Below are 17,724 nucleotides of genomic sequence, written 5' to 3' on the forward strand. Positions count from 1 at the left end.
TAGCCCAGACATCAAAAGTGAACTTTTGTATTGATGTTATTTTGTATTTTCCCTTTGATTTTGTGAGGGAGGCAAAATGAAATCTTTAGGTTAAGCACAGAATTACATTAATTATTACAATGGAACCCCCTTCTTATACTTATTTTAAGCTCAAGGCATGTGAAAAATGAGCACAGTAAAATTGGCTTGGTGCACAGTGATGCAAACAAACTGACCATGTCCACAAAGTGGTCTGTGAATGATGACTTTCAAGGTTCGCATAAAGATTTGTCGCTCGGGTGCCAGTTGTTATAGTTGTGGGTATGTACACTGAGCTGGGAAGTTGATTTACAGACATTTTGTCCTCTGTCTAGGTGACATCTTCAGTGTTTTGGAGCCTCCTGTGAAGCCCTGCTGTACTGTGTCTTCTGGAATTTATTCAGTTCCGTTCCTGCTGCTTCCCGTTTCTGATTCCAGTTTTTTTTTGTGAATGCCAGTATATTGGGTCTAGGTACATGTGCTTGTTGATGGACACGAACACTAACTAGCCACTAAACGCCACACCCAGCTGTCCCTAGTAGCCACACACACAGATGACAAGGACCACAGATTTGACTGGGACAACACAATGATCAGAGGACAAGCTAAACAGAGGGCAGTCAGAGAATTTCTGGATGCATGTCATGTATCCACAGACTCCATCAACAAGCACACAGTTGTGGGTGAACATACCCACAACTATGACAATTATGATGTTGTACAGCATGTCTAGCTCCCTTCTAGTTCTGTGTTCCAATTCAAAATACTAGCAGCAAAGCTTTAGTCTTAAATGAAATTTTTCCTATTCACCCTGGAAGATGATGAAAAACAAAGTGGATTGACTAGATTGCAAGTTGTGGTTTATATTTCCAGGATACGAGAAAGTGCCATCAAGTGAACTGGTGCCTGGTGATGTATTTATAGTTACAGGAAATAAGCAAGTATTGTCCTGTGATGCCATACTGATCCATGGGGGCTGCATTGTCAATGAGAGCATGCTTACAGGTAAGAATCTCATTTTCATTTGCATTTGAAATCCTATCTTGTTCTCAGAAAAGTGACAATTCAAAAAAACTTCATTGACACTTGCACATATACTGGGAATGGGGAAAATATTGGAATCAAGTGTCCTTGATTTTTTTTTTGATTCACTCACAGAATGAGTGCTTTGCTGGGTAGAATCATAGAATCATAGAATCCCTACAATGCAGAAAGATGCCTTTCGGCCCATCGAGTCCACACTGACTCTCCAAAGAGCATCCCACTCAGACCCAGACCCCCACACTATCCCCATGGCTAACTCACTTTAGCCTGCACATCCCTAGACAATACGGACAATTTACAGCGGCCAATGCACCTAACCTGCACATCTTTGGATCTTTGGGTAATCCAGAACAATGACCTAACTGAATGAGGAAATTCCTGCTTCTGTAAATTAAATATCTTTTCTGAAAGATAGACTGATCTAGAGAATCAAGGAACAGTCGGAAAGTGGTGGTAAGGCAAAAGATCAGCCCTGATCACGTTGAATGGTTGAAGATTCTGTAGCATTTATATGGTTTATTTATATTCCTCTTGCATATGTCCTTGTGTTCATTTCTCCCTGGAAACAAGAGAAGTTCAAAAAATGAAACTTGGAGAAGAGAGTTACCTCCAGAGCAATCTCACAAGTAGCAGGAATCTACCAACAAACAGAATAGATAGACAGGAACCTCTCACTAATGGTGTGGATGTTGGAATGGATTTTATTCAGTGTAAATTTGTTTCTTTCTCTTCTTGGATAATTTTCTTTTTTTTGCCTTTGAGGTGTGTGATTCTAGTACATCAGCTGGATTTGGTCATCTCGAGTTTTCTTGAGTCAACCACATAATGTAGGCCCAGAGTCACTTGCAAATGAAACATTTGGAGTTAAGGATCCCTTTCCTAAAACATTAGTTGTCTATATTATTGCATACGAGGCAGTACAGTAGCTCAGTGGTTAGCACTGCTGCCTCACAGCGTCAGGGACCTGGGTTTGATTCCAGCCTCGGGCGACTGTCTTAATTGAGTTTGTATGTTCTCCCCATGTCTGTGTGGGTTTTTTCCGGGTGCTCCAGTTTCCTGCCACAATCCAAAGATGTGCAGGTTAGGTGAATTAGCCAAGCTAAGTTGCCCATAGTGTTCAGGAATGTGTAGATTAGGTGCACTGGTCAGGGATAAATATAGAATAGGGCAATAGATCGGGATAGGTTACTCTTCAGAGAGTCAGTACGGACTTGTTGGGTTGAAAGGCCTGTTTCCATACTGTAGGGATTCTGTGATTCAACTGTCATACCTTCAATTGTAGACTACAGCAATAATGACGCAGCATAATGTTTTGCATCCTATTCAGCACACCAACCACCACCCCACCACCACCCCCCAATACCCAGCCTCCCAACCCCCCCACCAGCCAGCCCTCATCATCCACCATCACCACAGACTAGAGTGCATTCCACCTGTCAGCCAAAATGACTTCAACAGCCTGCCTTGTGTGAATACTGAACCGGAAACTCTTGAAAAGTAACCTTTTGGATAATGCCAGAAATAGAAAATGTGTCCACATTTTTAAAGCTTTCTTGCTCCATTGAACATTTAGGGAATACAGAGTCCTATGCGTCTGCAATGAATTACTGTTAACTGTGTTGATGTTCTTATTATTTGGTTTTACTATACAAGGCGAAAGTATTCCTGTAACAAAGACACCTTTGCCAAGCACAGTTAGCTGTAGCAGTTGGAAGAGCTCAACCGAAGATTACAAGCGTCACATTCTGTTCTGTGGGACTCAAGTCATTCAATCAAAGGCAACTAGCGAGGGTGAAGTGAGAGCTGTTGTCTATCGAACAGGTCTGTCTCCTATGAGAGAAAAGTATAAATTATTTAGAACACAAATGTTTCCATATGTGCCACCTGATGCTAACGTCTTCACCTGCTGCACTTCATTTCAGGAGGATTGCCTTTTTTGTTTGCACTATTTATGGATAATCATCACCTGGGCAGAATATAGGAAGGAATCAATAGAAGGAAAGTTGACTGGGTTTTATTCCTTGCATACAATCCTACCTTGCTAATCTTCCTTCCTGTCCTCCCTAAACATGAAGATTAACACTGACCTTACTCACAGACCTTACTCTGTCAGCCTAATAGTGTTTTCAAGGTTAGACACCAGAGGTATTGCTGATGCAGCAAGTGTGTTATTGAGGCATAAGAATTTGATTCCTCAATTTTCAACAATGACTTCAGCGATATTATTGGGAAGGAAGATGACATGCAAAAGTATTCATTCTTCCTCAATGGAGAGAAGGAAATATAGCTAAGAGCTCATTGAGATTGAGTTTATTCACTTCCTAATAGTTCTAATCTTATCGCTGTCAAGATCTGTGCGAAGGATTTTTTTTTATCTGCTCAATATAAAAGCTTATTAGTCAGAACTAAGAACAGTTTGCAGTCTGCAATACATGTGGCGTCTTCAGTTAATATGGAATTAACAGTTTCCTAAAGCAATGGCAATCTGTGTATGTCAGAAAATATTTGCTTCATCTCTCACAAAACTTGTTATAAAGAAGAACCGAGTAATAATTATACCTTTAATTATTACCTTACCTTTAATGACCTTAATAACTTCTCTTCCTTAATACCAATGAAATTGTGTCACAATAGGTTTTACTACTACCAAGGGAGAGTTAGTGAGATCCATTCTGTACCCAAAACCAATTGACTTCAAATTGTACCAAGATGCCTTTCGATTCCTGTTATGCCTGGCAGCTATTGCAACAATTGGAATGATATATTCAGTTTGTATCCTTGTGCTAAATGGGGTAAGTCAATAATAGTCACTGTGCATATGAAAGCACCTGAAGTAACAAAATCTATGTTATTTTATGTTTGTGTGCTTGGTGAATAGGTTCAAAAATTCCTTTCCTTATTTTCATTTCATTGCCTTAGTCTACTTTCCCTGCACTTATTATTTCCAGCTAAAATCTCAACCAATACCCACTGTTCCTCATACCCCAAATACTGCATATCACTTTAAATTTTTTTTTTGTCATGTGGGAACTACTTGTTGCCCATCCTTAATTGCTATTGAGATTGTAGGAGTGCAATGCCTTCTACCTGCAGCCTGTGTGGTGCAGGTACACATGTAGTGCTATTCAGAAAGGATCTGGATCATGATTTGGGAAGATGGGAGCTGGGGCTGGTTGTACAGCGAGGAGGAGAAAGTGAGGACTGCAGATGCTGGAGTTGAAAACGTTGTGCTGGAAAAATACAGCAGCCCAGGCAGCATCCAAGGAGAAAGATATCTCATGACCTGGCAGAGACTATATTGATGGTGTCCACTGAAAGTTGTATTCCGTGACATCACTTGCCACTCTGTAGATGCACAATGTAGCTGAAAATTGATTTAGACAATGCTGGAGTAGATAGAGTCAATGTCACTTTGATTGGTGAAAGCATGGAATTGATGTCTGATAGACATTAAAAGATTGCAGGCGCAAATGCATGAAGCGTGAGTTTATAAACTCCTGCTGCATTTCATATGCAAATGTGTTTCCTCTCACTTATATAAGACATGCATATTGAATATGCTTATGCATCAAATTCCAGTCAAAGTCAGATTGCACCTGCTGCAACCAGGACTGTGATGAAGCAGACATCAGGGCTAATGGAAGTCTAGCTCCACAGCTTGGAGCACTATGGGGAGGAGCTCCAGTCAATGCACCTTCCTGGGTATACTGCATTCTGTACAATTGGAGCAGGCAACAAGGTGATGCTGAGAAACTAGGAAAACAGGATCTGGAGAAGGATGAAGACACTGGGAGGAGGAAGCTCTCCTTGTGGATGACTGAACTCAGATGCATTGGACTCGACAAGGCATACAGAAACTGATTGACAGTCACCATTTAATTTCCATCTCACGTAAAATGCTCTGCATCATATCTTTTAGAAAAAGTGTTTTAAAAATTACAAGATATTGTGGGGAATATTTAAAATCAAAACAAGAATAGTATTTTAAATCAAGTTAGCTTATAGTTTAGATTACACATGCTGACTATGTACTCAAATAAGAACTGAGTGAAGCTAATAAAACCCATGTGGAATAATAGTCGGTTGTTCAAGGCCTAAAATACTTCAAACCAGAAACAAATTTACCATTACATCCTAACTCCATCCTAAAGCCTTTTTTAAAATCATGGAAGCAAGATCATTAGAATAGCCAGGTTACATCAAGACTTCCACTCGGCAGAAGTGTGTACTGCAGATACTTCATTCCTGATGAAGGGCTTTTGCCTGAAACATCGATTTTCCTGCTCCTCGGATGCTGCCTGACCTGTTTTGCTTTTCCAGCACCACTCTAATCTAGCTTCAAGATTTCCACTCTAGACCACAATGGAGAGAAAGTCCTACAAGGAGCTGAAAACAGTTTGTACTTCTGTATAATCATCTGAGAAAACAAACTTCTTGTGGAAGATAACTGGTCCCCTTATAGTTTAACATTTCTCCCAAGTTAAGTTCTTGTGAATTCCACCAAGGCTTACAGAGGTTGTAAAAAGCAGAGTTACTGGTGTAGCCCAGGAGTGTTACCCTAAGATGGTGGAGGAGAAATGTCAATTTTGGTTCCTCTCCCTCACAAAAAAATCACAGAATTGGAAGTATAGAGTAGAATTTCAGTGGAACTTGACTTTACCTCAATTCTGTTACCAATGATGAAATCTACTGCCATTCCACCCATACCCTGCTTGGATTTTGACTTTAAAAGTTATCCTTTAATGTTTTTTGATGTGGTTATATTTTAAACAGTCAGCAGGTGCTTAGGCTTCCAATATGCTGGACTTTATGAATTGGAAGTACATTATCTATCAGATTTTAATGCATAATATCAAAGTGTCAAAAGCCACCTCTGTGAAATAGGTGTCAAATTATTTGTATAATTTAGTGAAGAGCCTATCATGAGATTGAGGCCCGCTCCTGCAAAATTGAATTGTCCTGATGCAGCAGGCAAAGGGCTTGGTGCAGTCAGTGTGGAGCAAAGTAAAGAATAGTTAAGAATAGCTACTGAGCATGTGTATACAGAGGTATGTCATAGTCGTGTGGATCACATGGGATTGGAATCTATGTCTTAGAGTTCCAGATGCATATAACCTGTTTTCAGAAGTCAATATCAGAGTCAAAGGCCAGCATGTCAACACATAATTATAAGCCACGGTCACTATACATTGCAACTTGTCAGGTCAAGGAAGTTTTTGGAGATTACTTCGTATGGCTTGTATTAGTTTCAGCTTGAAATAAACTAATAGGAGATCCTGAGGTAAATAGAATCTGCATCTTATTTGTGTTACATACAGAAAGCAGAAAGCATCACTGCTGTTAAATATAATTTACCTAAGTGTACACCTGACCTTACTACAGTCAGGTGAATCAAATCTGCTTGTGATCTAGTCATTGATCCTTAAAGAGACTGTGACAAGCCACCACTCAAAAGATATGGTTTTATCTGATTATGGAACCAGGAGGTACAAGACTGCTTCTTTCAGTTTCACTGTACCCTGCAAACTTATATCAGTCATATGTACCCACCCCTACCCTCGCCTTCTATACCAGAAGGCCAGAGCCATCAAAAGTTTAGGCCTATATATGCTTTTTACATATAGAGTTAGTATTTGTTGCAAAAGTAATGATGAAGCTCCTAGAATGACCTATTGGTGAGTACAGATGTACCGTTAAACTCAAAATACAGAGGTCTGTCCAGTTTATTAACAATGATTGGTTAGGAGACAAACCGTTGTTTGCACAGTTTATGCCTTGAGTAACATACTTGAATCACTAACTCAGAACAACTTACAGTGCAAAAGATCATGGAAATTATATTCTTGGCAAAGTCAGAACTTAGATGTAGGTTTGCCCACAGCAGTGCTTTACCTGAGGCTCACTGAAGATGTTACCTAGTATGGTGATGAAGCGTCTGGGAATGAACCTTCCAGCTCAGTGAGCAAACCTACATCCAAAACCTCAACCTGAGCTACAAATCTTCTCAAAACTCGCCAAAGTCAGAACTATAAAAAAACAGGTACCATTCATTCACCAGCTGCAGCAAATTGTAGCCCAAAATGATTTGAATCATTCAGTAGAGTTTACATATTGTGATTATTCATCATCTCTTCGACATCATCAAAGGTTTTTGGACAGCATCTACTTTATTTTATATGTATAATGAAATATGCTTAATTGACTGAAAGATTATTGACAACATTTGTCTTTGATAGATTCCACCAGGAAAAGTGGTGAGGAAAGCACTTGATGTGATAACTATTGCTGTATCACCTGCCCTACCAGCTTCTGTGACCATAGGTATAATATATGCTCAAGAAAGACTGAAAAAGAAAGGAATCTATTGTATTAACCCACAGAGGATCAATATGTGTGGACAGTTGAATCTTATCTGCTTTGACAAGGTATGCCTATGTTTAAACTTAGATTTATATTTATGTTAATTTGCCACTTATTGTTTTGTCGCATGGTAATCCTTTCAATACTACAACCTTTCAGGCTGGCTTAAACTTGTATTTTACAACAGCATCACTTATTTATCTTGAATTTGGAAGCATGAATGGAGTGAGGAACAGGAGGGTCAGACTCAGCAAAACTTTGATAAAACTGTAGTTGAAAGTTGGAGCCTTTGGAGTTATATCACATTTTGTACAGGAAATACAGACATTGGGAAAGATGAATAAAATGAGGTACCATTTCCCCCAGATCTCACCTCCTGGTGGTACTAGTTTATGCTACACCATTTAATTGTGTAGTTTCAGTTGTATGCATACTTTTCCTTCAAGAGAGTTCACCTTTAAGGACCCCATGTGCTGTGTATATGTAGTTTTGCAACTCTGCTTTGCAGTTCATCTACTTTACTTCTGTAAGCTGCACACTCAAAGTGGTTTGCTGTATTGTCTGCTTTATAACTTGTAATGCATTTCACTATTTCAAATAAACTAACCTAAGGAGTTAATCAGTCCTTGATATTAGGAAAATAACTTGCTGGTAAGCAGTCAAATTCCGTTTGAGAAATCAGTTGAACTCACTTGAGAAAGGCAAGTGATCTAGGTGTATGCTGGATCAGTATCCAGAAAAGAAGGTGAAAGTTACGTTGTTATAGTATCCACAAAAATTCCAGGTTTAAATCGATCTCCAAACAGAGCTTAAAATGTTTAAACAGTTTTCAGAGTTATTGCTTCTGGATTCAGGACATCCACTGTGGGAAAGCAAACCATGATGTATTGTTAAGCAATTGGGAATGAAGATCTGCATAGATGTAACACATCAGGATTAACAACTGAAGATCTAAGAGATCCCCAATCACTATGACCTACATTAGAAGACCATTTCAATCAGAATCTGATGATGTATATGATGAAACAAAGAATGGAGAACCCATATCGAAGATAAATCTTTAGTGGGCCTTGCTCAGCTCACAGAGAGGAATGAAGAGCTGGAAGAGTAAGAAAGGAAGCAGGAAGACGTACGAGCTTATGTCTACTCTTGCTAAAATGAATATTTCAGCTGCGTTAATTGATTGTAAATATTTTCAAAAACTAATACATTCTCTTTATTTGTTTTTCTTGCTTAGTAGAGAGCACAGCATTCCACACTTTCATCTTGAAATTCATTTCTCTATTATTTTTAATAATTTACTAAAATATGAATTAAAGTAGCAGAGAGATGAATTTCATTCAAGTATGTTAGGGTTTGGTGCATCAGGAAACCAAAGCATAACACAGGATAATTTTTGTTTGTGGTATTAGCAGCTATTTTTTACCCCACACTGTTCTGTTTATCAGATACATATATTATTTTGTACTTTATACAGACTGGAACTCTGACTGAGGATGGACTGGATTTGTGGGGCTTAGTATCAACTAAAGGAAAGGGGTATGTTACCTTTAAATTATAGCAACAGAAACTTTAACAAGGTTTGAAGATGCACAGTGTAAAAGAGTAATAGCAATATATTGATGAATGAAGCTGCTAAATGCATACTAAATTCTTGCTACAAAATTGGTTTTTGGCATTGACATATCAACTTTTGTGGAAGATACATATCTCTCCTGGTCATGGACGATATGTAAAGTGTGATATCAGAACATATAGTAGAGCAGGGATTGTTGTAGTGAGGAACATCTATGCTTTATCCATTTTGTTTGCATCTTTGGAAATGCAGTAATCTAGCAGTTCATGTATATTGTTGGACATCTTGCCATGATCATTTTTAAAATGTACAAATTACATTGTATTTCTGACATCTCACTTTTGAACAAAATAAACAGTTCCTACTTTTTGATACCTTTGAAAAATATTTTCATCTTTGAAACCACTGCAATAGCAATTCCTGTTGTTAATAATACTTTTGATATTTCAAAATAGTTTTAGCTTACCCATGAAAAATGATGACACTTATAAATTGATAACTAAAGAGGAACAATAGAGCACTGTTTAATACTGATTTTATGCTTTTAGTAAGACTTTTCTAAATATCCAGTTTACAGAATATATTCAAATTTAACAATGGAGATACGTTACCATGGGGGCCACTATTTGGTGCTATGGTCAGTTGTCACTCACTCATCCTCTTAGACAACACTCTTCAAGGTGACCCTCTGGATTTGAAAATGTTTGAGATCACTCGTTGGGTAAGAGACAGATTACATATTTTAAAGGGATTAAATGCTTTCATTTTGACGAACTAAGACCCAAATGAATTGCTTCAGTTCAACACTTTACGTTATCATTTTCCAAAAACATCTCCTATTTATTGCTTTAGCTCCACAACCCTTGCTCCTAAACTCTCCATTCCCCTGACCTCATGTGCATATCCCTGTACCTTTTGGTTCACTGTTGCTAATTGTGACTCCAACTACTTGAGTCCTACCTATACTACTTCAAGTTCTTCCTGAAATTCATCTATTCTAGCAATATTTTGATTTCCTCACCTAATATTGCAGCATCCACGATTGATTAGATATCTGTAAAATACATTGGAATGTTTTTCTTCTGTACTAAGTGTTCTACATAAACTTAAGTCATTGCTTATGTTATTATTTCAGTATTGTATTACATGATTACAAAGTAAATGTTCCAGAAAGTTCTGGCAACTTAAAAATTATTTTGATGTCTAGAGAGTAATTTTAACCTAACTTTCGAAATGGAAAACTGTTGACTCTTATATCCCACTTGCATTTAATTTCAACTAGAGTGAGTAGGAAGTATAATTAAATAGGGTGGTCACATTTTTTAATTCACATGTCCTGCAGATTAAATGAAAATTCTTCCATACCCCAACCCTCCATTTTCAAGGTAATACTATTAATTTGATTTTTCATCTGTTTGCCTAAATTTGTGCATTATAAGTGCAAATTATTCCCTTGTTTGGAAGGCAAGCTGATAGAAAATTGATTTTGTGTCTAACTTTGAAAATAACATGTTAATTATGTCTAATTGTATGCAGATATTGGGTATTCACTGACAGCTCACTTTTATAGACACAAATTTAACTGTTACTGTTGAGTTAGAATGTACATGTTGTAATGTATAATTCTTGAAATAAATGCTTACACAAATGTGTAAAGATTGGTTTCAGTTTTATTCTTCACAGTTGGCTTTCTGAATAAAGAAGTCAGCTTGTGGGTGAAACTGATACAAATTTACTGTGTGTGTATAATACACAACCTCAAAATGAATTTATTATAAATGAAAGTGAATGAGCTACTTTGCAAAATAATATTGATAAAAATTGCAGCGAGCAAAAATAGGCCTTAAAGTGGATTTTATAGCTGAGGATGTGTTGATCTGTTGGCGTCTTTTAGCTGAGATTGTTAACAATGGTCACTGTTTCACTGGATTAGGTAAATATTTCTGATCCCATAATACTGGTCAAAAAATGACATAGAAGGTCTCCCAGGTTTCCTGACTAACATCTCTCAGCTGATGTAATTAAAGGCAGAACATTGGGTCATTAATTTTCTTTACTATTTGTGGAACTTTGTATATAGTTTGGATATTGTGGCTGCCTATAGATTCAGGGGTAACTACAATTCTAAATAGTTACTACTTTAGAGTGGTACAGTGGCTCAATGCTGCCTTACAACACCAGGGATCCAGGTTCAATTCCACCCTTGGACAACTGTCAGTGTATTTGGAGTATGCACATTTTACTTGTGTCTGCATGAGCTTCCTTCCACAGACCAAAGATATGCAGATTAAGTGGATTGGCCATGCTAAATTGCCCCATAATGTACAGGCAAAGTAGATTAGCCTTTGTACATGTGAGGTTACATGGTTAGGGTGGGGGACTGGGTCTGGGTGGGATGCTCTTTGGAGGCGCAGACTTGAAGGTCTGATTGGCCTCTTTCCACACTGTAAGGATTCTATAACTTGTGAAGCACTTTGGGAAGTTCTGAGTCTGTAAAGTTGCTCTGAAAAAAAGTCATTTCCTTATGCTTTTGTCAGTATTGTTACAAATGAGAGAAGCCATCAGATTTATTCAGATAAGCAATTGGTCTTTGTCCACATCACTACAATTTGAGTACACAAATATTAAAATATATTATAAGTTAAATTAATTACTAGTTTCATTAAACTATATATTTATTGAACTCATAACAGGAGTTGAAAGAAAATACAATGTTAAAGCTGCAAAATGAGGAAACACATTCATTCATTGTCAAACCTGGGCCTAAAGCTAATAAGGTAAATTACTTTGGAAAAAAAAATTGATACGCTGCTTCTAAAGTAGAATCCAATTTATCAGAAAATTTGTGGTTTACATTCTAGAATCAATTATTTTTAATTTATTTGTTTACACCCAATTCACTAAGTTGAAGCTCAGGAGAGGAAACTGTCGGCAAACATTTGCAATATTGGAATTAAGCTCAAACAATGATGATTACAAATGAATGAGGACAGAACTGGCTGAAGTGGACTGGGAAAGGAGTTTAGCAGCAAAGACAGCTGAGGAACAATGGCATATGTTTAATAAAATATTGTTCAGGTTCATGGCAAAGACATATTCTGGTGAGGAAGAAGTATTCTAGGAAAGGGATAATCCAACTATAGTTAACCAAGGAAATTAAGAATAGCATAAAATTGAAAGCAAAAAACATGTAGTATGGGCAAGTACTTATAGGACAGAAGATTGGGGACGTTTTAGAAAGCTAACAAAAGATGATAAAAAATGGAAGGCAAACAAAGGCAAGGACTGATTAGGGTTAGTCAGCTAGCTTTGTGTGTGGGGAATCATGTCCCATCAATTTGATTGAGCTTTTTAAAGAAGTAACAAAGAGGATTGATGAGGGCAGAGTGGTACATGTGATCTCTATGGTCTTCACTCAGGCATTCAACAAGGTTCCTCATGGGAGACTGGTTAGCAAGGTTAGATTTCATGAAATACTGGGAGAACTAGCCATTTGGATACAGAACTGGTTCATAGGTAGAAGACAGAGGGTGATGGTGGAGGGATGTTTTTCAGACTGGAGGCCTGTGACCAGTGGAGTGCCACAAGGATCAGTGCCATGTCCATTGCTTTTCGTCATTTATATAAATGATTTGGATGTGAACATAAGGGGTATAGTCAATACGTTTGCAGATGACACCAAAATTGGAGGTGTAGTGGACAGTAAAGAAACTTACCCCTGAGTATAACGAGATCTTGATCAGCTAGGCCAATGGGCAGAGGAGTGGCAGATAGAGTTTAATTTAGATAAATATGAAGTGCTGCATTTTGGAAAAGCAAATCAGACCATGATTTACAAACTTAATGGTAAGGTCCTTGGGAGTGTTGCTGAATAAAGAGGCTTTGGAGTGCAGATTCATAGTTCCTTGAAAGTGGAGTCGCGGGTAGATAGAATAGTGAAGAAGGCATTTGGTATGCTTTCCTTTATTGGTCAGAGCACTGAGTATAGAAGTTAGGAGGTCATGTTGTGGCTGTACAGTACATTGGTTAGGCCACGTTTGGAATATTGCGTGCAATTCTGGACTCCTTCCTATCGGAAAGATGTTGTGAAACTTGAAAGGGTTCAGAAAATACTTACAAGGATGTTTCCAGAGTTGGAGGATTTGAGGTATAGAGAGAGGCTGAATAAACACCGGTGGCTGAGGAGTGACCTTATAGAGGTTTATAAAATCATGAGGGGCATGGATAGGATAAATATACATCAGGGTCTTTTCCCTGAGGTAGGGGAGTCCAGAACTAGAGGGCATACGTTTTGGGTGAGAGGGGAAAGATATAAAAGGACCTAAGAGGCAATGTTTTCACACAGAGGGTGGTCTGTGTGTGGAATGAGCTGCCAGAGGAAGTGGTGAAAGCTGGCACAATTACAGCATTTAAAAGACATCTGGATGGGTATATGAATAGGAAGGGTTTAGGGGGATATGGGCTAAGTGCTGGCAAATGGGACTAGATTAGGTTAGGATATCTGGTCGGAATGGATCGGTCGGACTGAAGGGTCTGTTTCCGTACTGTACATCTCTATGACTCTATGACTCTAAAAGAAACTTGGAGTAAAGCAATATGAAGACAGACAGAAAGGACTTCCGTAAACATATAAAAATGAAGACAGAAGCCATATTGAGTGGAAGTGTTGAATAAATATTTTGCATACCTGTTCACTGGAGAAGACATTAATAGCAATCCAAAGTAACTAAATGTTTGAGGGGCAAAATGAAGAGAGGAAATAAATACAATAACTATAACTAAAGAAAATGTGCTGGCAATACTAATGGGACTAATGACTGATAAGTGCCCTGGTCTTGATGAGATACATCCTAGATATTAAAGGAAGTAGCAACAGAGATAGTGGACACACTGGTGATCATCTTCCAGGAATCTTTGAATTGTGGAGCAATTCCAGTTGATTGGAAAACTGCCAAAAGCAACACATTTATTTAAAAAGGGGAGGAGACAAAAACAAAGCAGATATCTGTAGGCCATTTGACATGTTATTGCCTGTTATTCAGAAAATGTTAGAGTGGATCATACAGGATGAAATAATAGAGCATTTAGAAATCCATAATATTATTCAGCAGAGTCCGCATGGCTTCATGAATGGGAAATAAAGCCTAAACAAATTGACTAGATTTTTTTGAGATGGTTACAAGCACGATAGAGGCAAAGGCAAAGCAGTGGTTGTGATGCACTTGGATTTTCAGAAGATGCTTGATAAAGTACCACATGTTAGACTACTTAAAGAGAAAGGTAGTGTTGGAAATAGTACAATAGCAGGCATAGACGATTGACTAAACAATAGAACACAGTGAACTGGGATAAGGGCGGACATTTTAAGGATGGCAGCCAATAATGACTGGTGCGCCACAGCCATCATAACCTGTGCTGGGGCCACAATTATTTACACTGTATATTAAAGACTGAGATGAAGAAAGAGAATGTACCAAAGTTAAGTTTGTTCATGACAAAATGTGATTGGCAAGGCAAGTGGTGAGGATTACCCAGAGTCTGCAGAGGAGCATTGACAGGTTAAGCCAGTGGGCAAAGCTTTGGCAGACTGGGCGGCACAATGTCTCAGCGGTTAGCACTGCTGCCTCGCAACACCAGGGATCCAGGTTCAATTCCACATCAATTCCCTCTGATATGCTAAAATTGCCCATAGTGTTCAAGGATGTGTAGGTCTGGTACTTTAGTCAGGGGAAATGTGGAGTAATGGGTCTGGGTGGGATACTCTTTGGAGGGGCGGTGTGGACTTGTTGGGCTGAATAGCCTGTTTCCACACTTTAGGAATTCTATGATTCAGACTGAATATAATGTGAGGTTATACACTTTGGCGGGAACAATAGAGGAGCTAAATGTTATTTAAATGGAGAAAGACTGCAAAAAGCTATGGCACAGAGAGATTTTTGGAGTCCTCAACTGTGAATCACTAAAAGCCAGCATCTAAGTTCTGGTGGGTTACAGGGAAGACAAATGGAATGTTGGTCTTTATTTTAAAGAGAATGGAGTAGAAAAGTAAATTTTGCTAAAACCGTGCAGCACATTGTTCAGAATAATATGAATGGTTTGGGTCTCTTACCTAATTGGAAGCAGTCTAGAGAAGTATGGAGGAACTGTCTTATGAGGCGATGTTATGTAAGTTGGGCCTGTGTTTATTGGAATTTAGAAGAATGAGAGCTGACCTCTTTGAAACATACAAGATTCTTATGGGGGTCTTATCAGGTTAGATATGGAAAGGTTGTTTCCTCTTGTGGAAGAGTTTAGAATAGAGGGCATCATCTCAGAGTAAGGTATGGTTCATTTAAGACAGAGATGAGAAGGAATTTCTTCTGTCAGAGGGAATTGAATCTGTGGAATTCTTCTTTACTGCAGAGGGCTGTTGAAGATGGATCATTAAATATATTCAAGGCTGAGATAAACCGATTCTTAATCAGTAAGGGAAACAAGAACTTTGTGGAAAAGACAGGAAAATGGAGTGAGGGATTATCAGACCAGCCATGATCTCATTGAATGGCAGAGCAGACTCACTGGGCTGCAAGCCCTACCTCTGCTTCTATGTTTAATGGTTGTATGGTTTACAGAGCAAAGATGAGTAAAATGAGATTTAACAAAGGTTTTTCAAAACAAAGTTGTAGAGACTATTGATAAAGTATTTGGTAGAATATTTGCTCTGAGGACATAATGGTAAAAAGCTATCAATTTATATTTATGAGGTGACACAATGAAATGTTGGAACATTTGGCCAGAAGGAGTGCTTAAAGTTGTTCTCCCAGGAAAACTGAGTAAAAGTTTGACAAAGAGGAAGTTATTGATATATGGAGAGAGTGGTAAATGGAGGCCAAATAGCATCCTATGCTGTAAAGTCTTGTGGATCTAATAACAGGAAATTAATGGCACCTAAAGTGTATCAGAGTTATTTGAATGTTAATGTTATTGTGTATTGCAGGTATCAAAGGAAGGTGTCATTGTTCTGAAACAGTATCCATTCTCACCAACATTGCAGAGGATGTCTGTTATAACTCAAGTGATTGGAAAAGAAAAACTGACTGTTTACCTCAAGGGAGCACCTGAGATGGTTACTCAACTTTGTAAACCTGAAACAGGTTTGAATGGCTATCTATGAAAGTGAAAATCATTTATCAATATTATGATCAATTCCAGAAATAAAGTGGTGTTATATGTAAAGTTCTTGATAGATATTTCTGTAAAACATATTAGGAGAAAGTCAAAAATGAAAGATATACTGGAGGTAAGATCAATCAAATATATGAAAATATACAATGGTATAAAATAATTAAGTATTGAATTTGAACATTAATTTGAACACATTCAGGATGATAGGACTGGTGATGTATCAAGTTGCAGTATGTGAGAGCTCTTGGATGCCAGTTTGATCCAGAGCAAACACGTCTGCAGTATGTGTTTGATGTTTGGGCAGCGTTAGCTCAGAGTTTGTGTTGGAGGCTGAACTGCAGACACTGTGATGCAGGGAAAAATCAGACAGGCACAACTCTTTGGAATAGTATGTAATACACCACTTCTTTTCTGCAGTTATATACAGAAATGAAGTTGAACTACTATTCCTGATAAACCAGGAAAGTTTTGCACTATAGTCAAATGCTGCACTTTATTGAGTTATGTAATACAATGTATTATGTTGAAACAGTAGGGGAGAGAATTTGAGAAATCAAGACTAAGTGGCACGAGAATCTTTCGAGTTAAGGAAATCCTGTCTGACAACAGCCCTCTGATTGGTTTAGCTGCAAAACGTTAAAATGCTGCATATGCCAAGAACAGCCAAAGAAAAGAAACATGCAGATCTTACAGACAGAAAACATACATCTCACCCTCTCTCTGTGTGGGGAAAAAGACAGAAAAACCAAGAGAGTTTAAGAAGAAAGAATTCGAAAACAAGAAAAGACATGGGGTGCCTTTATTCCTGATGAACGGCTTTTGCCCGAAACGTCGATTTCGAAGCTACTTGGATGCTGCCTGAACTGCTGTGCTCTTCCAGCACCACTAATCCAGAATGGGTCCACATGATCAACCGTTGAATTAAAGAATGAATATCATCTTCAGACACAGATTATCATCATTGCCAAAATCAACTATAAATTAAAATAGGATTTCATACATCTATACATTTGTGATCACTTGTTGAACAGTGGGGTACAATTATCAGCTCACTTCCCAATTAAGTCATGTCAAGGCTGTCCTGATTTGTTCAATGATCAGGGCAGAACAGTGTAAATGTGAGTGAGGCAGTTTAGGGCTCACAAAGGGTAGGATAAGGGACCTCAGAATTTACAACTGTCTAAAAGGTTTGAGATTCTTTCAGATTGTTTGTCTGAGAGTGAGGGCTACAGATGGATGACCTCATTGACCACTGCAACATGATACAGGAAGCTGTTTAGTGGGAGGGAAGAAAAAGAGAATGCAGTGGTAGTAGGGGACAGCATAGTCAGTGAGATTGATTTTGATCTCTGCAGCAAAGAATGCAAGTCCAGTTGGCTGTGTAGCCAGCACACTGCCAGGACTTACAACATCTGCTAAGGGAAAGAAACTTACAGTAGGATAGGGAAGATCCAGTTGTCATGGTCCACGTATGTACTAATGACATAGACAGGAAAAAGAGAGACATTCTGCATTGTTAGGGCAAGGAGCTAGGCACAAAATTAAGAAGCAGAACCTCTGGG

The 17,724-nt window shown here is 38.3% G+C and overlaps 1 protein-coding gene across 1 annotated transcript in view; it reads left to right on the plus strand.

Moving 5' to 3' along the window:
- The window catches only part of LOC140478920 (probable cation-transporting ATPase 13A4), a 110,759-nt gene that overhangs the window by 55,667 nt on the left and 37,368 nt on the right, over positions 1 to 17,724 (plus strand). Inside the window, exons 11-18 of the mRNA XM_072572549.1 lie at positions 892 to 1,023; positions 2,716 to 2,883; positions 3,697 to 3,854; positions 7,299 to 7,487; positions 8,900 to 8,961; positions 9,569 to 9,719; positions 11,692 to 11,775; positions 15,975 to 16,131. Of these exons, the coding sequence (XP_072428650.1) occupies positions 892 to 1,023; positions 2,716 to 2,883; positions 3,697 to 3,854; positions 7,299 to 7,487; positions 8,900 to 8,961; positions 9,569 to 9,719; positions 11,692 to 11,775; positions 15,975 to 16,131 (1,101 nt within the window). The remainder of the gene's footprint in view (positions 1 to 891; positions 1,024 to 2,715; positions 2,884 to 3,696; positions 3,855 to 7,298; positions 7,488 to 8,899; positions 8,962 to 9,568; positions 9,720 to 11,691; positions 11,776 to 15,974; positions 16,132 to 17,724) is intronic.

Source organism: Chiloscyllium punctatum, chromosome 6 (assembly GCF_047496795.1).
Source record: "Chiloscyllium punctatum isolate Juve2018m chromosome 6, sChiPun1.3, whole genome shotgun sequence".
In the NCBI taxonomy this organism is placed as follows: Eukaryota; Metazoa; Chordata; class Chondrichthyes; order Orectolobiformes; family Hemiscylliidae; genus Chiloscyllium; species Chiloscyllium punctatum.